The sequence below is a fragment of the Somniosus microcephalus genome, chromosome 3 (assembly GCF_052327205.1).
Source record: "Somniosus microcephalus isolate GS21.2 chromosome 3, FLI_Smic_1.0, whole genome shotgun sequence".
Classification (NCBI taxonomy): domain Eukaryota; kingdom Metazoa; phylum Chordata; class Chondrichthyes; order Squaliformes; family Somniosidae; genus Somniosus; species Somniosus microcephalus.
This window is the reverse complement of record NC_140989.1, coordinates 37,475,563-37,497,422: the sequence shown is the minus strand read 5'-3', so window position 1 is coordinate 37,497,422 and position 21,860 is coordinate 37,475,563. Positions and strand designations below refer to the sequence as shown.

General features: G+C 48.6%; 1 protein-coding gene across 1 annotated transcript in view; it reads left to right on the top strand.

Annotated features, from left to right (window-relative positions):
- Positions 1 to 21,860, top strand: part of ltbp1 (latent transforming growth factor beta binding protein 1) — a 580,062-nt gene that overhangs the window by 279,198 nt on the left and 279,004 nt on the right. Inside the window, 1 exon segment of the mRNA XM_085980097.1 lies at positions 5,914 to 6,016. Coding sequence (XP_085836223.1) covers positions 5,914 to 6,016 — 103 coding nt within the window.

The window sequence follows — 21,860 nt, the reverse complement described above, 5'->3', positions numbered from 1 at the left end:
TGTGGCAGAGAATTCCACAGGTTCACCACTCTCTGGGTGAAGAAATTCCTCCTCATTTCAGTCCTAAATGGCTTACCCCTTATCCTTAGACTATGACCCCTGGTTCTGGACTCCCCGGCCATCATAAACATCCTTCCTGCATCTAGTCTGTCCAGGCCTGACAGAATTTTATAAGTTTCGATGAGATCCCCTCTCAATCTTCTAAACTCCAGTAAGTATAAGCCCAATCGACACAATCTCTCCTCATACGTCATTCCTGCCATCCCAGGTATCAGCCTGGTGAATCTTCGCTGCACTCCTTCCATGGCAAGAACGTCCTTCCTCAGGTAAGGCGACCAAAACTGCACACAGTACTCAAGGTGCGGTCTCACCAAGGCCCTGTACAACTGTAGCAAGACATCCTTGTTCCTGTACTCGAACCCTCTTGCTACGAAGGCCAACATACCATTTGCCTTCTTAACCGCCTGCTGCACCTGCATGCTTACCTTCAGCGACTGGTGCACAAGAACACCCAGGTCTCTTTGCACTTCCCCTTCTCCCAATCTATTGCCATTCAAATAATAATCTGCCTTCCTGTTTTTGCCACCAAAGTGGATAACCTCACATTTATCCACATTATAGTGCATTTGCCATGTTTCTGCCCAATCACTCAATCTGTCCAAATCGTACTGGAGTTTCACGACATCCTCCTCACAGCTTACCCTCCCACCCAGCTTTGTGTCGTCTGCAAATTTGGAGATATTACATCCAATTCCCTCGTCCAGATCATTAATATATATTGTGAACAGCTGGGGTCCTAGGACCGATCCTTGCGGTACCCCACTAGTCACTGCCTGCCACTCGGAAAACGACCCGTTTATTCCAACTCTTTGCTTTCTGTCCGCCAACCAGTTCTCTATCCAAGTCAATACCTTGCCCCCAATCCCATGTGCCTTAATTTTGCACGCTAATCTCTTATGTGGGACCTTATCGAAAGCCTTCTGAAAGTCCAAATACACCACATCCACTGGTTCTCCCTTATCTATTTTACCAGTTACATCCTCAAAAAATTCCAGTAGATTAGTCAAGCATGATTTACCTTTTGTAAATCCATGTTGACTTTGTCCGATCCTGTCACTGCTTACCAAGTGCTCTGCTATTACATCTTTTATAAAAGATTCTAGCATTTTCCCCCCTACCGATGTCAGGCTTATTGGTCTATAATTCCCCGCTTTTTCTCTACCACCTTTTTTGAATAGTGGGGTAACATTAGCTACCCTCCAATCCATGGGTACTGTTCCAGAGTCTATCGAGTTCTGGAAGATGACCAGCAATGCATCTACTATTTCCAGGGCCACTTCCTTAAGTACCCTGGGATGTAGATTATCAGGCTCTGGGGATTTATCGGCCTTTAGTCCCATCAATTTTCCTAACACCATTTCCCTACAAATACTGATTTCTTTCAGTTCCACCCTTTCATTAGGCCCTATGTTCCCCGGCATCTCTGGGAGGTTATTTGTGTCCTCCTTTGTGAAGACAGAACCAAAGTATGAATTTAGTTGGTCCGCCATTTCTTTGTTTCCCATTATAAATTCCCCTGATTCTGACTGTAAGGGACCTATGCTTGACTTCACCAATCTTTTTCTCTTCACACATCTATAAAAGCTTTTAGAGTCAGTTTTTATGTTCCCTGCTAGCTTACTCTCATATTCTATTTTCCCTTTCTTAATTAATCCCTTTGTCCTCCTTTGTTGAATCCTAAACTGCTTCCAATCCTCAGGATTATTGCTTTTTCTGGCCAATTTATATGTCGTCTCCTTGGATCTTATGCTATCCCTAATTTCCCTTGTTAGCCATGGTTGAGTCACCTTTTTTGTTTTATTTTTATGCCAAACTGGGATGAACAAATTCTGTAGCTCATCCATTCGGTCTTTGAATGTTTGCCATTGCCTATCCACCGTCAACCCTTTGAGTGCCATTCCCCAATCAATCCTACCCAACTCACTCCTCAGACCATCGTAGTTTCCTTTATTTAAATTGAGGACCCTAGTCACTGAGTCAACTACTTCATTCTCCATCTTAATGAAGAATTCGATCATATGATCGCTCAGACCCAAGGGGCCTTGTACAACAAGATTGCTAATTAATCCTTTGTCGTTACATAATACCCAGTCTAAGATGGCCTGATCTCTGGTTGGTTCCTCGACATATTGGTCCAGGAAACCATCCCGTAAACACTCCAGGAATTCCTCCTCCACAGTATTGTTACTAATTTGGTTGGCCCAATCTATATGTAGATTAAAGTCACCCATGATGACTGCTGTGCCCTTATTGCACGCTTCTTTAATTTCCCTTTTAATGCCAGCCCCAACCTCCGCCTTACTGTTGGGAGGTCTATATACCACTCCCACTAATGTTTTTTTCCCCTTAGTATTTCTCAATTCTACCCATACAGATTCCACATCATCAGAGCTAATTTCCTTCATTACAATTGTATTAATCCCTTCTTTAACCAGTAATGCTACCCCACCTCCCTTTCCTTTTTGCCTATCTTTCCTGAATATCGAATACCCCTGGATGTTGAGTTCCCAGTCTTGGCCATCCTTGAGCCACGTTTCCGTAATCCCAACCAAATCATATTCGTTTACCTCTATTTGCGCAGCCAATTCGTCCACCGTATTACAAATGCTCCTCGCATTAAGACACAAAGCCTTCAGGCTTGTTTTTTTAACGCACTTAGACCTATTAGAATTATTATTTACTGTGGCCATGTTTGATTTAAACCGTTGATTTCTCTGACTGCCACTTTTGTTTTTCTCCTTCCTATCTTTTGCTTTTATCAATTCAATTCAATTCAATTCAAATCGCTTTATTGGCATGACAAGTTACATCTTATGTTGCCAAAGCATCGAAAAACATTCATGTTTGTTCACAAAAATACAGATCTATCCATACAGTGTATAAACAGATATATCCCTGAGTGTATAAATATACTTTCATATAATTTATATATACTCTTTTCTTATATTTAGTGGTTGTCCCTCTGTTTATGGCAAGCTGTAACATAGTGTGCCACTAGTGTTATACAATTTCTCTCTTCCCCTAGTAGGTATGGGAGTTTTTGGTCGTCATTCAAATTTCTGAAATCCGGGCATATTTTTGTGAATTTTGGGTAGAAATTCTCCCTTATGCCCTGATATTTTCTACAAGCTGTGAGGAAGTGCATCTCTGTCTCCACCACTCCCTGACTGCAGTGAGAGCATATCCTGTCCTCTCTTGGTAGCCGGGTCTGTCTGTGTCTACCTTTTTCGATCGCCAGGTTATGTTCACTAAGTCTGTACATTGTCAAAGTTTTTCTCAGTTTGCTATCCTTTACCATGGTCAGGTAATCAGCCATGTTGTATTGTCTGTTTAGGGCCAAGTAGCAATTGAGTTTGCTTTGGGTTTTTGTTGTTTCTGCCCATTTTGACAGATATTTTTCCTTTTGCTTAGCGACGATTGTGTTGGGTCGAATTCTTTGTATTACGCTGTCACTGTCCTGGGGCTGGTTATTGTTAGTAGTGTTAGTAGTTACTTCACTGAGTCCCAGGGCTAGTTGACTGAGGGTATTCTTCTTTATGGTCCTCTCTTGGCATTTCAGGGCTTCGTAATGATAGCATTGGGGGTTGCTCATTTCTAGGTGTTTCCAAAATTTGGTGGCTCTTTTTTGGATAGTGATTATTAATGGATATTGGCCTAGTTCTGCCCTGCATGCATTGTTTACGGTTTTCCTTTGAGTCTGGAGGATACTTTTACAGAATTCTGCATGTAGGATCTCAATTGGGTGTTTGTCCCATTTTGCAAACTCTTGTTGTGTTAGCGGTCCCCACACCTCACTGCCATAGAGTGCAATTGGTTCAATTACTGATTTGAAAATTTTGAGCCAAATGCTAATTGGGATTTCTATTTGGATTGATTTTTTAATGGCATAGAAAGCCCTTCTAGCTTTCTCTTTCAGTTCATTCACAGCCAGTTTGAAATTTCCCGTAGAACTGATTTTTAAGCCCAAGTATGTGTAGTTAGTGGTTTGTTCAATTTTGGTTGTTCCTAGTGTGAAATTTATTTTGGGTCCCTGATATCTGGATCTTTGCTGGAACACAAGGACTTTGGTTTTTTGGGGATTTATTGTCAGGGCCCAAGTCTGGCAGTACGACTCCAGCAGATCCAGGTTCTGCTGTAGACCCTCCTTAGTTGGTGACAGCAGAACCAGGTCGTCTGCATAGAGGAGGAATTTAACCTTGGATTCATATAGGGTGAGGCCGGGTGCTGTAGATTGTTCAAGTAGTTTTGCCAATTTTCCTCTGTCTCCCTGCTCAGGTTCCCAACCCCCACGTGTAGTGATGTAAGCCACTCAGGGGCTTGTCCAGCTCTCTTTTGACTGCTTGCAGTGAATCCGCACTCACTGCACATGCCGGCAGCTTATACCAGAGGTCGACAACTCTGTGAAAAGAAGTACCTCTCAGCATCTAACCTAGTTCTGTGCTCCTGTACTTGTGGCCTGCTGCTCAGCCCTAACGTATCTAGCTGAAATAGCTTCCTACTTGGACCAAATCTAATTCTTTCATTATGTTAAAATCCTCAATTAAATCTCCTTGCAGCCTATGCTTGTCCAAAGTAAAAAAAGAAAAAAAATCCCCAGCTCGCTCTGTCTGTCTCTCCCAGTAACTGAGGTATGTGGTGAAACTCATCCAATTTTAGAGGGAAAAGCCATGGAAAGAGTAAGTGACTTTCAACATCTCTCCTGGCTGAGGTTGAAATTTATGTCCACGACAAATGTAATTACTTGACTGTAAAGCGCTTTGGGACATCCTGAGCATGTGAAAGGTGCTATAGAAATGCACGTTCTTTCTTTAATACTGGTGGCTTGGCTCACTTTCAGTTTAACACTGCGGTTTCTCTCTGGGCGTTTCAGGGAACCAGGGAGTCTCAAAGAATGGAGGTGGGGGGTGGGAATGGGACTTGGGATGCCATCGGGGGTCGGAGGCGAGGGAAGTCTTTGGGGGCACAGGGCCAAGGGATGGCGGCCCAGGGAGCAAGTATACAACACAGGTCTACAGAAGCAGAGAGCACCGGGTCTGGGAAGAAGGTTATGTATTTTAACACATGCAAAAAAAAAAGCCAGGTGAGGGAGGCAACATGAATTTCTCAAAACAGGACTAAGGTGGGTGGCCAAGCTGTGAAGTATTGGGGAGGATATACATGAGTTGAGGGATGTTCTTGAGGCTAGGTGGGGTGCGTCAGGGATTGTGGGGGAGAATTGGAGCAATTGAAAGATGGGATGGGTAGGTTTATTAGTAAATGTACAACTTTTTTCTTGAATTGTGTGTTTGTTATACTATCAATTAAATGTATTTTATAGCATGCAGTGGAATAGATGAGGGATTGTCATGGTAACTGCTTTTTGGAGCAATCCTTCTTGCTGTGTTGCGATTGGAGAAAGATTTTGTGTACGATTGGTGAGGAAACAAATGTAGAAAATAACCAATTAGGTAACAGATTACAGGCGTAACCAAGAAGAAGAAAATGAACATACAGAAGAACAAAAATGATTAGCTTCTGACACAAGTCGTTTTATTAAATAAATTGACAGATTCTTAAATCACACGCGCAGCAATTTGACTTGAAATATTTGTTTAGGTTTATCCAGCACTTTCAGCAGCTACAGCAGCAGATTCCATTTAGATAGCATGCTTTCATTCAGCCAATAGTCTCGAGGCATTTCACAGTCTGGGGCTCAGATCTGAGGATCGGTAGGAGGGCAGTGGGTCAGGGCACTCTCGAACAGGTAGATTTTAAGGATACTTTTGGAAGTGGGCTAGATTTATCTAATGGGTTGTTTGCCTTTGGTGCCTGTGGAGAACGAGAACTAACTTTCGTATTCTTGGCTATTTACAGTGTGGGAAACCTCTCCCTGGCCTTTCAAAGCTAGAAGATTGCTGTGGAACTGTGGGTACGTCTTGGGGTTTCCACAAATGCCAGAAATGTCCGAAGAAACCATGTAAGTGCATTTGTTTACATTAAGAGCAAAAATCACTTTTTAAGCAGTGTCTTTGCTTGTAAATGCAGCTAAGATTTTAAATATCTACCTATTATATACTAAATTCAATATGTGGGGCATGTATTTCATCGAAGACTTACTGTTAAGTACCTGTTATTGCTCTATGTGTTTCTGTGATAGGTATTTTCGGTGTTGTATAGTGAGAATGTTTGCGATTGCGATATATGGCCACCAAGCTCCCACAAATTGCTCAAAATGCTTTCTGAATTGCTTTTCATCTACTGTTTTTTTTCCCCCTCAGTAACTGAAATTTCTAATGTCCAAAATTTAAAAAAAATTACATACTTCACAATAATACGATTAAATTTATCAATGGAGTTGTATTTTGTGTCTTTTTAATTTAAGGCATCAGCCTTTCCCAAAAGTCTGGGCTTTGACTTGATATTTTTGCTCCGAGCTGTAACTCTGCGAGCTGAATTTGGAATGTGCCTGACATGAATCAACTGAGCGGCCTGCGGGTGGCGCTGTCCAGGGAGAGTATAAATACTCGGGCACGGGCCCAGCTTGCGCAGCACGTTCTTAACAGGAACTAGTGAAGGACACAACCAGACCCCCATGTTGTAAAACAGTTGATTAAAGCTTAGACCAAGTGCCTAGTACAGGAAACTTTGGTTTATCCGGAGGTTGTATGTCCGGAAACCTCGATCTAACGGCAGAAATCAGCAGCCGTTTTGGTTAGGTTTTTTTTCTTCTCCTAGCATTTTTTTTTAACAGTCAGGCTCTGGAAAGCGTCTCTGTAGCTTAGCAACAGCTTCAGAGATGCTTCCAAGGTACGGGCCGAGTGTTTACAAGCTGTTGCTAAGCAACAGTGTTTGTTGTCAGATACGGAGATGAAAACCTCTGTATCCTTCAACATTAGCGCTGGTCTATCCGGAAGTTTTGATAGATCGGCAGCAGCTCGGTCCCGTCGGTGCCGGATATCGCGAAGTTTCCTGTAGTTTTCTTACATCAGTGCCGTCTGTGCACGTGCATTGTATCTAATTTCCCAGGATGTAAATGTTTAATCAGCTGTACTGTTCAGATATTTTTATTTAATTCCTAGCACATTCTGCCTAATAGATTTTCTTCAAATAATTTTGAAAATCAAGAGGCCAAATTTCACTAGCTTTTCTGCAGTAAAATTTATATTAAAAAGAGACGATGGCCTAGAAATTGGGTATAGCCCCGCTTGATGCGCAAAGTTTATAGCTAGACGAAACTTATCGCCGCCTGGCGCGATATTGGGTTGCATCGCCCCCAAAGGGGATTGAGGCGCTAAATCAGCCGTTGCACGGTGCTCTTAAGGCGCAAAAGGTCAGGCGCTACTCAATATCGACGCGGACGGGCGCAGCGCAGGTGAACTCAATTACGAGAAAGCACGAGACCTCCAGGCGCCGGCCGGCTCTTAAAGGGGTGGGTCAGTCAGCCTGAGCTTCAACACCCAACGCCCTGTAGGCCTCAGATTCGGCGCTCGCCCTTGTCTGGCGGTACAAACTTGTTCATCATGGAGAAGGTTAGACAGAGAGCAGAGCGCTTCAGCACTGAGGCCCTGGACCACTTGGTGGCTGCAGTTGAACACCGTCGAGAGGTCCTGTATCCGGATAATGGCAAGAGGCCGAATCAGAAGGCTTACCGACGATCTTGGAGGAGGTTGCTGTGAGGGTCAACTCCAGCAGCATGGCGACCAGGACCCCTGTTCAGTGCAGGAAGAAATTCAACGACCTCACACGGATCGTTAGGGTGAGTGATGGTTTACCAAACTTGTGCTTCCCTCCATCTGCAGCTGACTTCGGGCACCCTGTTGCCATGATGCCCCAATGGCCATCTGTCAGCAAGCACCCATGGCCCTTTCTGGCCACACACATGGACAGATGTCTCAAGGCCTCATGTAAGGGCTCTTGCACCATGGGGGGCATGCGATGAGGTCTCAAGGCCTCATGTAAGGGCTCTTGCACCATGGGGGGCATGCGATGAGGTCTCAAGGCATCATGTTACAGAACTTCCCCTTCTTTCCCCTGCAGTCCAAGCTGGCGATGATTCGAAAGGAGCAGCGTCGAACCGGTGGCGGACCTCCACAAGTGGTCACTCTCACGGATCTGGAGGAGAGAGTGCACCAGATACTTGGAGGACGTCTGTCTGGTCCTGTGACCACTGCATCTGCCGACCCCATTACCGACAGCGAGGGTAAGACTCTCAGCTTTTTCGCCTGTTGCCTTCCACTTGGTCCCCCCGCCAGCATGCATCCTCAGTGTGCAGCCATGTCAGAGACTTGCCGCAATCTGGCATGCCTTTCAGCAAAGCTGTCCTTTTGCTAAAGCCACTCTTCCACCTCCCACTTTCAGATGAAGCAGCACCAACTCGGGCTCAACGCGCTGAAGCTGCCAGTGCCAGTGCCACCGGAGGCGAGGACCAGGAAGAATCCAGACCAGCCGTTGCAGAATCCGGGGAGCTGAGACATCTGCAGACTGGGGATAGTAGTTCCCTGGAGGGGAGGAGGGGGGGCTCTGAGGATGAACCAGTTGCCGGACCAAGCGGCATGCAGCCACGCACGGGGGATAGGCAAGTGCGGCCACCGTCTCCCCGCAGGGCAAGGCAGGTCGTTATGACTGCTGCACAGAGTGCAGATGAGGTCCGTCGCCTGGCTGAGATGAGCAAACAGGCCCGGCTCAGACACACGGAGCTGATGGCTGCAGTGGAGAAGATGCCTGAGTCAATAGATTCATTGGCTAGGAGTATGTTGGACTTCGGGGCAACAATGGAGAGGACTCTGCAGGGCTTTGGGGCAACAATGGAGAGGACTCTCCAGGTGTTCGGGGAAACAATGAACAGGTCTATCCAGGGCTTCGGGGCAACAATGGACAGGACTATCCAGGGCTTCGGCCCAACAATGGAGAGGACTGTCCACGGCTTTGAGTCGGCTATGGAAAGTGTAGTGTATGTGCCTTTAAGAGCCCCATGTGTACTGTAATGCCGGTAATGGCCACTCGGGCTATATAAGCCTGTATATTGTGTTGTATCCGTTAGTTCCCCTCCAGACTTTGTTTAGTAAACACCTATCAAACCAACTCCTGTCTTCAGTGTCTCTATCAACACAGACACAACAGTGGCGACGAAGTGGAAATGGACTTACCTGCAATTCGGCAGCACCTCAAGGACATCGATTCCGCTGACGTCCAGAAGAATCAAGAAAGTGAAAGAAGCTGTGGTTTCACCAGCTGGCCAAGCTGGTGGCAGGTACTGCGCTAATCCTTCCTGGGCGTCAGGCTGGAGCTCCAGCGGCTGGCTCTACAGCTGGGCCAAGCAGCGAAAGCGGAGGCAAGCAGTAACAGACGGGGAGGGAGCGCTCAGGAGACGGCCGGCGCTGCAAGCAGGTCGGCGTTCAGACCTAGAGAGAAAGTCCGGCGGGAACGAGTCTCCAACTGTAAATAAATAAATAAATAAAGAACGGAAACCGCGGGGAACAGCGTTGTCATCGGCGGCAGCAGCGGGAAAGCGCGGGAAGCGCCATATCTTTTCTGCAGAAAAGAAAGAAAAGCACGGGAAGCGCCATATCTTTTCTAAGATGCCTAAGTCTGGCAATATTGATGCTTTTGATAACGAGATAGAGGATTGGACCACATATATGGAAAGAGTGGAGGTATATTGCACTGCAAATGGAATAGAAGATGAAAAAAAAGCTTCAGTACTGCTAAATCTAATGGGCACAAAGACATACGGGCTGTTACGAAATTTAATCACTCCAGCCAAACCAAAGGACAAGAATTTTAAAGAAATTGTTGATACCCTACAGGAGCACTTAAACCCAACACTGCTGCTGATAGCGGAACGATTCAAATTCTTCAAGAGAAATCAACACAAGAATGAAAGTAATGCTGATTACCTCACCGAATTAAGGAAGCTATCAAAACACTGCCAATTCGGGGCAGGACTAGCAGATTATCTTCGAGACAAATTCGTCTGCGGTCTCTTAAGTGAAGGAACACAGAAAAGGCTGCTTTCTGAAAAGGATTGAACACTGGACAAGGCTTTCAGTATGGCTGTATCATACGAAGCAGCCGCAAGAGGAGCTGCAGAAATACAACAAAAGACACAGGACTTCGGCACCCATGAAATGACACAGGGTTTCGAGAGATGTTATCGCTGCGGCAGATCCACCCATGACCAGAGGGACTGCTGGTTCAAGGACAAAGCATGCAGGCAATGCGGAAAGATTGGACACATTGCACGGGTATGCCGATCTGGACAAAATAAATCCACAGACAGGAAAAAAAAAATCGATTTATAAAAAAAAAGTACAGAAAGGTGCAAATGATGACGGACAGTAGCTCCGAAGACCAGAAGAGCGATAGCGACTCCGAAAACAAGAGACTAAGCTGTCTCAAATTACATAATGTACTTGCCAAAGATGATTACCAGACCATTTGGGTTACCCTCATGATAGCAGGGTCCCCAGTTAAAATGGAGCTAGATACAGGGTCAGCTCTGACCGTCATAAATCGATGGGATTACGAGCGGCTATTTCCGCATATACCTTTAAAAGACACATCCATTATCTTGAAAACATATACGAGGCAGAAAGTATACCCCAAAGGAAAAATAAGGGTGCCTGTTGTATACAACGGCAAGGAACTACAAAAGTTGTATTTATACATTCTACAAGATGGTGGCCCACCGCTGTTGGGACGTGAATGGATCAGGAAAATACATTTAGACTGGCACTCCATTCAGGCACTGACGGTGACCAGTAAGAAAAAAAACGATGATGACGTCATACCTGAACGATTAAAAGACATCTTGGCCAACGCCAAAGAAGTGTTTCAAGAGAAACTAGGAACCTTGAAAGGCATCACCGCCTCAATAAAAGTGGAAGATGCAGCAATTCCCAAGTTTTTTAAAGCAACACTGGTGCCATACGCAGTTCGTCCAGCAGTCGAGGCAGAGCTGGAGAATTTGGAAAATGCAGGCGTATTATCCAAAATAGATTGGAGCGAGTGGGCAACACCCATCGTTCCAGTCATGAAGAAAGCATTGAATAATGATAAATCTGAAGAACAGAGAAAAATTCGCATCTGTGGAGACTTCAAGGTGACGGTAAACCCGGTCCTTCACACGGTACAGTATCCGCTTCCGAGGATAGAAGATATTTTCGCCTCACTATCCGGAGGGAAACGTTTCACCAAAATTGACTTGGCACAGGCATATCTACAGATGGAGGTTGAAGAGGCCTCTAAAAAATATCTCACGATAAATACACACAAAGGTCTGTACCAGTACAATCGACTGGTTTTCGGAGTAGCATCCGCTCCAGCTATCTGGCAAAGAGCTATGGAGCAAGTCCTCCAAGGGATTCCGAGGACTCAATGCTACCTAGACGACATCCTTGTAACAGGAGAAAACGACAACGAGCACCTTGCCAATTTGGAGCAGGTGCTCACTAGGCTGAGAGAACGGGGCCTACGAGCAAATCGACCCAAATGCGAATTTTTCCAAAATCAAATATCATATTGTGGCCACATAATTAATAAGGAAGGGTTGCATAAGTCACCTGAAAAAATTGAAGCGGTCATAAAAGCCCCAGCACCTGAAAATGTTTCACAATTAAGGTCGTTCCTGGGATTAATAAATTACTATCATAAATTGTTACCGAACTTATCAACTCTTCTACACCCTCTTAATGAACTGCTACAAACAGGAGTAATTTGGAAATGGAGCGAAGACTGTAAACGTGCCTTCCATAAATGCAAAAACTTAATCACGTCCAAAGAAGTTTTGGCTCATTACAACCCATCACTGCCAATCAGACTAGCGTGCGATGCATCCCCTTACGGCATAGGAGCAGTATTATCGCATAAATTCCCTGATGGCTCGGAACGGCCGAAAGCGTTTGCGTCACGCTCATTGAACTCAGCTGAGCGTAACTATGCCCAAATCGACAGGGAAGCACTCAGCCTAGTATGGGGAGTGAAGAAATTCAACCATTACCTACACGAACAAAAATTTACCTTGTTGACTGACCATCAACCCCTCATCTCCATATTCAACCCTAAAAAGGGTGTTCCCATTATGACAGCGCAAAGGCTACAGAGGTGGTCCCTTTTTCTACGGGCACACCAATACAACATAGAATACAAAGGATCAAAACAGCATGGGAATGCTGACGGTTTATCGCGCTTACCGTTGCCAACGGTAGAAGAGGCACCTACAGTAGACCCAGTGGAGATGTTCCACTCAACCATAGTGGAATGTCTACCAGTAACAAATTCTGCTATTGAAAAGGAAACGAGAAATGACCCGACTCTCTCTCTCGAGTCTACGACTTAACGGTGAAGGGATGGCCAGCACATGGCGAACCACTGTTGCCAGCATTCTCGCAAAGAAGAGAACAGCTGTCAGTATGCCGAGGAACCTTGATGTGTGGATCCAGAGTGGTGATTCCACCCAAACTCCAGGATAAAGTGCTAAAGGAGCTTCACGAGGGGCATCTGGGTGAAAATGAAGAACCTAGCCAGAGCGTTTGTATGGTGGCCAGGTATCGATGGAGACATCGAAGAAATGACCAAGAGCTGCCTAGGATGCCAGAAGGTTCAAAACGCTCCACCCCAAGCCCCTCTACATCCATGGGAGTGGCCCTCATCTCCCTGGCAAAGGGTACACATCGACTTTGCTGGTCCATTTATGGACTCAATGGCCTAGAAATTCAGTAAGGCGCTGCCAGCTTTGCGGCCAGTTACCGCCCAAAGAGGGCTTCTGCGCCAATAGAGGAGGTTGCGCTGATATTGAGCTCAGCGGTAATGGCGGCGGTAGCGCTGCGCCGGCACCGATGACGTCATCGGTGTGCGCAGTGCCCCGTTTCCGCCCCGATGCCGGCCCGACGCCCATATTCAGTTGCCACCGCCTCCTCCGTGGCGGCCGCTACTAACATCCGGAGACCAGGGCCTTACTGCAGCCTTAGTGGGGCGCATAAAGGTGGAGGTGCGGCCGGCCGCTTTTTCGGCGGCCGCATGCCCGCACCTCATTCCCCGGCCTCCTCCACCACCCCCCCTGCGGCATTGCCGGCTGCTTTCCGCGAGCCCGGCACTTCTCCGTGGTGCCGGGCTCATTTGCCGGCACAATCCAGCGGCGATCTCCCCGTTGCAGGCACCTCCACCTTAAGAGAAGGAGGAGGCCTGCAGTACCGCAGCCTGCCGCACCGCATCGGGTGTCGCAGCGGCACCTAGAGTGCTGAAATTCAGTTTCAGCGCCCTAAGCGGGGGCGGGCACACCCTGGAATAGCGCCCGGTTCCGACTTGGGGCGCAAAAACTGAATATCTGACGGTCACAACTGGCTCCGCGCCCAGCGCTAACTTTTGGGCGCTAACCAGCTGGCGGGGCCATAGTGAATTTCTAGGCCAATGTTCTTAATCGTGGTTGATGCACACTCCAAGTGGCCGGAGGTAATAAAGATGTCCTCCACCACCACGGAAAAAACCATCACAGTATTAAGGACCATATTTGCCAGGAATGGGCTGCCGGAACAGATCTGTTCTGATAATGGACCGCAATTTGTGTCCGAAGAATTCAGGAAGTTCTTAAAAAACAATGGGGTTAAGCACTACACGTCCGCCCCATACCATCCCGCCACCAATGGATTGGCTGAAAGGTTTGTCCAGACCTTCAAGAAGGCCATAAAGGCCATGGGTAATGAAGACATAAACCTTCAGCACAAGGTGGATAACTTCTTGTTCGCATACAGGAATGCAACACATATGGTTACCAACCAAACTCCCGCCATGATGTTCTTCAATAGAAACCTAAGATGCCGGCTGGATTTGGTCAAGCCCAACATCAGAAGGGACGTGGAGAACCGGCAGTTTCAAGGCATGAATGAAAGGCCAACTAGAACCTTCCAGATAGGTCAACAAGTTTTGGCCCGGGACTACCGTACCGAGAAATGGCAGCCTTTGGAACTATCTGCACACGACTAGGACCGCTGATGTATACCGTGGACATCGGAGAAAGCATAATAAGGCGCCATGCTGACCAAATCATAGAGTCATCCGAAAAGGGACAACCTACACCACAACTCTATATGCCTAACGATGAAGTAGAGATACCATATCTACCTCCGACCCGGTGATACTGGAACCCGATGAACCCGACACTGGCATTCAAGCCGAATCAGCCTTGCCAAAAGAACCTACTGCACCACCAGAAACTACTACACCACCGAGGCGTTATCCGGACCGAGTCAGGAAGCCTCCAGAGAGACTGACTTATAATTAATTAATTGCAGCAATGTGTGTATTATTTTTCTTATAACATGTAATTAATAATTACTTAAAATATTATGTACTGGTTAGCTAAAAGGGGAGGAATTGTAGTGTATGTGCCTTTAAGAGCCCCATGTGTACTGTAATGCCGGTAATGGCCACTCGGGCTATATAAGCCTGTATATTGTGTTGTATCCGTTAGTTCCCCTCCAGACTTTGTTTAGTAAACACCTATCAAACCAACTCCTGTCTTCAGTGTCTCTATCAACACACAGACACAACAGAAAGGACTGTTCAGGGCTTCGGACAATCCCTGGAAACGTCTGTGCAGGGCTTGTCCGAGGCAGTGGAGCGGTCGGCACCTGGCTTGTCCGAAGCTATGGGAAGAACTGTCCAGGCCCTCTCCGAAGCACTGGCACCTGGCACACAGGTCCTTACTGTTGCCACGCAGTCACTTGCTGGGCTCCTCCACAGCCAGATTGATGCAACGCGATCTCTCACTGCAGCCACCCTCTCTGCATCAGACAGGATCACCCCGGGCCCTTCCACTCCCGTACAAGGCCAGGAATCAGTGGAGCATGCGATTGTGGCAGATGAGCCGAGCCGCTCCCCTCAGATAGCCAGTGTGTCATCCGGCCATGGTGCAGGTGTCCTCTCTCGGCAGGAGACCATTGCACATGCCAGCGCTGGGACGCCTGCATTGCAGCTGCCACCACCTGCAGGCCACACTGCTTCCAGCCATGGTCACAGCAAGCATCCTGCGTCCGCACCCTCCAAGCCCAGAGGTCGGCCAGGCCGTCCCTCAGGGGCTTCTGTGCTTCCAGACAGTCAGGAGGCGTCCCCCAGCCTTGAGCCCGCCACTGGGGTCCAATTACGTAGGAGCAGCAGGGAGGGAAGGGGCCGGGCGCGAAAGAGAAGTCGTTCTCCCTCAAGGGGCCAGTTGTAGAGGGAGGTGCTGAGACGTTTGTCCAAATTCAAGGACACCCTCACCTGCTGTTATATTTGCAGAAGGTTGGTTGTGTTTTGCGGCTTTGCCGAACAGTTCACAGTTATTTTGAAAGTTATGGTTTCTGCTGACATTACGTTGTTTAGCTGTAATGAAAGACTTTTGTGCCAATAAACAGAAGTTTCAATGTGGCATGGTGCATGTGACTACTTTCAGTGATGCTGGCATTCAGAGGCCCTCAAACATTCAAAGTGCGCATGAGTTAAGACTCTCATCATTCCACCACAGGGGTGTCGACAGGAGTCCAGAGGAGCCTCTGACGTATGGACCTTCCACTTTCAGCATCCCTTCCATCTTCCTCCTCCTCCTCCGCCTGCTCTTCCTCCTCCTCCTCCTCCTCCTCATACTCCTCCTCCTCCGCCTGCTTGTGCAGGGTTCGAGGGAAGGTAATGAATTGACGCGTTCGCCTATAAAGGGCATCTGTCACTTGCCGGATGCAACAGTGGACTGCAGCCTGAGTGGCAGTCGCATTGTCCCCAATGGCTGACTGAAGGGATCCGTTGGCATAAAAATGGAGGCCATCAGTCAGTTTAGCCATCACGGACAGAGAGGTTCTGCAGCGTTCACGCGGCTGCAGATCCTGACCAAGCAGGTGGCACAGATCAGTAACAATGTCCCTCCAGATTCGGAGCCTTTCCAAACACTGCTCCTCCGACATGTCAAGGCTTGTCACCTGCTGCCTGAAGACCCTCGCAGCATCCCGTCGGATTGGCCGACCTCCATTGCCCCTCCTCCTTCTGGCCAATCCCGGCCCTCTCTCCCGCCGTCTCTCTGCCCCTTCACAGTGTTGGGCGATGAGGCCGTCGCCCTCCAAACAAGCTCCCATTCCGATGCCAGTTGGTCAAAAGGCTTTTAGGTGTAGTGCTGCAAGTGCTTCGGACAGAGTTGAAGGTCCCAAGTACTGTAAAGCTAAAATCCCAGAACTCCGCTCCACATTAGCTCGCCAACTCTCTCTAGCAGCGAGCGCAATGAGCAGGCCAAGTGGCAGAAGATTCTGCACTAGAGCTGTCCCCTTTAAATAGCGCCCCCCTACTCCGAGAAGGGCCTGTTAGCCCTCCATCGAACTGTCACTAATAGCGCTGGGCGCTAAGGCTCCGGGCGCCACCCAATATGCGCTCAGGCGCTCCTAAAAGGCGTTGCACACTGAAATGACGTCATGAGCCGCTTGCGCTCGCGGGCGCGCGCAAACACTTAGCGCAGGCGCTAAATGTATAGTCAATATCTGAGTTGGCGCTATCTTCATAGCGTCCGCCCCAACATAGGGCTTCGCCCCAATTCTAGGTCTCTTTAGGCGCTCAGCGCCGGCGCTACCAACCCAATTTCTCGGCCGATGTATGTGTGAGAGACAGAAATGACAGTGCTGTGATGATACACTTGTTGCAGCTTTTGTTTAAATTTCTGTAAACTTTAAAAGGTATATTAAACTGAGGAAGAGATAGGGAGAGATAGAGGCCTGGATATTAACAGGGGCGGGTTACGTAGTTTGGGCGGGGGGGGAAACAGAATTTCACCCAGGTTTTCCCCGCATGCTATGGGGTTTTAACTCCACAGCTTGCATCTTTTGTACTTGACAGGTTCCCTGCCTGGAAGTCAGCCTGATTGACAGGCCTCGCTTCCAGTCGGGCGGGGAGCACTCCGAAGCAGGTCGCAGGAGCAGGTAGGTTTGATCCACGAACCGGAGCGGGGTGGTGGGTGGGGACGGGGGTGGTCTGATCCCCAACCCTGGAGGGACGGGGGTGGGGGTGAGGTCCGATCCCTGACCCCGGGGGTGGGGGGATGGAAACGATTCCGGGGGTCTTTGTATGGGGGCGGGAAGCACTCCTGTTCCGCCTGCTATAAAGGCACTTCCCATCTCCCCGAAGCTTTCCTCACCTCCCTTCAGCTGCCGGGTTTCCCGAGGCCTGGGAAACCCGGCCACCCTCTGTAAAACCTGCAGAGCAGGTTACATCAGAGGTTGCCAGCCTCATTAAAATATTTAAATTGCCAACCTGGCTCCTGGTAGCGGGTTGGCTGCCCGCCCCTTGTCCCGCCTCCGTTAAACCCAAAAGTAGGTGAGTTGGGCCCGTTTTCAGCTTTTTAAAAATGTTAACATCTGACCCGACCCCAACCCACCCGATTTTGGGTGCTAAAATTCAGCTGAGCGAGACTAGAGTCAGACAAAGAGGGGTGAGACAGAGACAGGGGTCAGAGAGAGCGAGAGACCTTCTGCCATTTGTGCTTCATTGACACCAAAGGACAATGCCTCACTGTAAGACAGAAATGATAATTTCTAACACTTATGAGACAGAGTGAGAGCGAGAAAGACAGAGGGAAAGGTAGACAGGTGATTTCTCTCATTCTAATTTGATTTCTGAAGAAAAGTTGAATTTGGAAAGCAAATAAAGCCTCTTTGAGGAGAATAGATAGGAAGGGAAGTGTAGGAGGGAGAGGGGACGAGAGTAACTAGTAGAGGGCGAGGGTGGTTCTGCCCTTTCACCACCCACCCCTAGGGGAGAGAGTGGGAGTGGCGGAGAATGGACGGAGGGTTAAGGGCGAGGTGACTAACAATGGAGTAAGGGGAAGAGGAGGATGTAGGGATTGAGCTGGTCGTTCAAAGGGAAAGAAGTAAGGGTAGTAATTGCAGTGAGGGGATGGTAGGCATGGGAAAGGCTGGTGGGAAGGCAAAGGTATAGGGGACATGATGGGGCACAGGGAACGGGGGAAGCAAGAGTGATTGGGGGGCGGCGAGAGTGGGAAGGGACCACATCTTCCCTGCAATCTCCACCACAAATGCAGCCTACGACCGTTGGCTCTTCTCCCCTGCTTCGCCATGCAATACCTGTACCTCCTCCCAGTCTGAAGGACAGAAGGAAAGAGAGAGAGAGAATAGCCAGAGAGGTAAGCAGAATATTACAGAGAAAGAAACAACTAAAAGAGTTAAGGAAAGAGAAGCATCAAAGATGTGAAAGACAGAAGCAGAAGAGGACGGGGAATCAGCAGCACAAGACATCCGAGACAGGTAACGGAGAGGTCACATTCTCCGCCTTATCGTGTGGAACACCATGGGAGATCTTCTATAGTGGTTGGATAAATTTAATACAATCATTATTTGCTGGCAGCTGTACCCTTATGTTGGTATTATTGTGAGTGTACAAACGCATGTCTACATATTTTTTCATCAGTATTTCTTTGTAGGTGAGTGCTAAATAGCTGCAGGGGCCTAGTGGGGATTACAAGATAGTGCAAACGTCTTACCGCTTCAGCTCAATTCACTTCAGCAAGCTGTACGAACACGCTTTTATTTGAAATGAGAATTGGTTCCCTGGATTCTGGAGAGGTCCCAGCGGATTGGAAAACCGCAAATGTAACGCCACTATTCAAGAAAGGAGGGAGACAGAAAGCAGGAAATTATAGACCAGTTAGCCTAACATCTGTCATTGGGAAAATGCTGGAATCCATTATTAAGGAGGTAATAGCAGGACATTTAGAAAAACATAAGACAATCAAGCAGAGTCAGCATGGTTTTATGAAAGGGAAATCGTGTTTGACAAATTTGCTAGAGTTCTTTGAGGAGGTAACCAACAGGGTGGATAAAGAGGAACTAGCAGATGTAGTGTATATGGATTTCCAGAAGGCATTCGATAAGGTGCCACATAAAAGGTTACTGCACAAGATAAGAGCGCACGGGGTTGGGGGTAATATATTGACATGGGTAGGGGATTGGCTAATTCACAGAAAACAGAGAGTCGGGATGAATGGGTCATTTTCCGGTTGGCAGCCAGTAACTAGTGGGGTGCCACAGGGATCAGTGCTGGGCCCTCAACTATTTACAATCTACATTAATGATTTGGATGAAGGGACCGAGTGTACTGTAGCCAAATTTGCTGATGATACAAAGATAGGTGGGTTAGCAAGTTGTGAGGAGGACACAGTGGGGGAGAAATTGGGTGAGTAGCGCCACCTGTTGGTGCCTAAAGAGGCAGTCAGTGGCTGTAGTGCCACTGGCTACGCCTCCCGCGATATTCAGCAGGGGCGCTAATGGTGGCGTTAGGCATTTGCGCTGCGCCGCCACCGATGACGTCATCGGTGTGCGCAGTGCCCCATTCGCGCCCCGTTCGCGATATTTGGTAGCGCTACCCGCGCCCGGTTCATGGGGCCTTACTGTGCCGGCAGCGGCACAAATTAAGGGGGAGGTGCGGGGCGGCTGCCTTTTTCGGCATGGTGCAGGAGGGAGGGCTTTAGTTTCCTGGATCACTGGGTCTGCTTCTGGGAAAGGTGGGACTTGTACAAGTCGGACGGTTTACACCTGAACCAGAGGGGGACCAATATCCTTGCGGGGAGGTTTGCTAGCACTGCTGGGGGGGGTTTAAACTAACTTGGCAGGGGGATGGGGTACAGAGTGGAGCTATAGTAGGGGGTGATTTACAGCCAAATACGGAGGAAAAAACAAGTCAGCAGGGAAGGCAGAGCAAATATGTGAAGGCAAAAGGGAATATGGCAAGGCTGGAAGGCATTTATTTTAATGCAAGGAGTCTTGCAAATAAGGTGGATGAACTGAAGTTGTTGTTGAACACATGGGAGTACGATATTGTTGCTATCACGGAGACATGGTTGAGGGAGGGTCAGGACTGGCAGCTCAATATTCCGGGGTATAGAATCTTCAGGCGAGACAGAGGGGGGTGTAAAAGGGGAGGGGGTGTTGCAATATTAATTAAGGAGTCAATTACTGCTGTAAGGAGGGATGATATATTAGCGGGTTCCTCTAATGAGGCCATATGGGTAGAACTTAAAAACAAAAAGGGGGCAAGCACTTTGCTGGGAGTGTACTATAGGCCCCCAAACAGTCAGGGGGAGATAGAGGAACAGATATGTAGGCAAATCTCAGAGAAGTGCGAAAATAATAGGGTAATAATAGTGGGGGATTTCAACTTCCCCAATATAAATTGGGACAGTCAGAGTGTGAAAGGCTTAGAGGGTGCAGAATTCTTAAAGTGCATCCAGGAGAGCTTTTTGAGCCAACATGTAGAAAGTCCTACAAGAGAGGGGGCGGTACTGGACCTAATTCTAGGGAATGTAGCCGGGCAAGTGGTGGAAGTGTCAGTAGGAGAGCATTTTGGCGACAGTGACCATAATTCGGTGAGATTTAAGGTGGTCATGGAAAAAGACAAAGACGGCCCGGAAATAAAGGTTCTAAATTGGGGGAAGGCCGATTTTAATATGATAAGGCAGGATCTGGCCAAAGTGGACTGGGAGCAGCTACTTATAGGAAAATCCACATCAAAACAGTGGGAGACTTTCAGAAGGGAAATAGAGAGAGTACAACGCCAACATGTTCCTGTAAAGGTCAAGGGTGGGACCAACAAGCAAAGGGAACCTTGGATGACAAGGGATATACAAAAATGCATTAGGAAAGAAAGGGGGGCTTTTGGCAGTTACAAAAGACTAAAGACGGAGGAAGCCCTAGAGGAGTATAAAAAGTGCAGGGGCATACTTAAAAAAGAAATTAGGAGGGCGAGGAGGGGCCATGAAATAACACTGGCGAGCAAAATAAAGGAAAATCCTAAGATGTTTTATAAGTATACTAGCTGGGGGTGCCCGGCGGTGCCGAGGCTTTTTTCGAGGGCATGTTGTTGGAAGAGAGAGAGAGAGCGACTGGGGGGTGGCGGAAGAGAGAGAGAGAGCGACTGGGCGGGGGGGGAAAGAGAGAGAGCGCGACTGGGGGGGAAGAGAGAGAGCGAGTGGGGGGAAGAGAGAGAGCGAGTGGGGGGGGAAGTGAGAGAGCGAGTGGGGGGGAAGCGACTGGGGGGAAGAGAGAGAGCGAGTGGGGGGGGAAGAGAGAGCGGCTGGGGGGGAAGAGAGAGAGCGCAGCTGGGGGGGAAGAGAGAGAGTGAGTGGGGGGAAAGAGAGAGCGAGTGGGGGGAAAGAGAGAGAGCGAGTGGGGGGAAGAGAGAGAGCGACTGGGGGGGAAGAGAGAGAGCGAGTGGGGGGGAAGAGGAGAGAGCGAGTGGGGGGGAAGAGAGCGAGAGAGACTGGGGAGAGCGAGAGAGACTGGGGGGAGAGCGAGGGAGACTGGGGGGAGAGCGAGAGAGACTGGGGGAGAGCGAGAGAGACTGGGGGGGGAGAGAGAGCGAGAGAGACTGGGGGGAGAGAGAGAGCGAGAGAGACGGGGGAGAGCGAGAGAGACTGGGGAGCGAGAGAGACTGGGGGGGAGAGCGAGAGAGACGAGACTGGGGGGAGAGAGAGAGCGTGAGAGAGACTGGGGAGAGAGAGAGCGAGAGAGACGGGGGGAGAGAGAGAGAGACTGGCGGGGGAGAGAGCGAGAGAGACTTGGGGGGGGGGAGAGAGCGAGAGAGACTGGGAGGAGAGAGAGCCTCTCTCCTCTCCCCCCTCTCCTCTCCCCCTCTCTCCTCTCCCTTCCCCCTCTCTCCTCTCCCCCTCTCTCCCCCCCTCTCCTCTCCCTCCCCCCTCTCTCCTCTTCCCCCTCTCTCCCTCCTCTCCCTCCCCCCTCTCTCCTCTCCCTCCCCCTCTCTCCTCTCCCTCCTCTCCCTCCCCCCTCTCTCCTCTCCCTCCC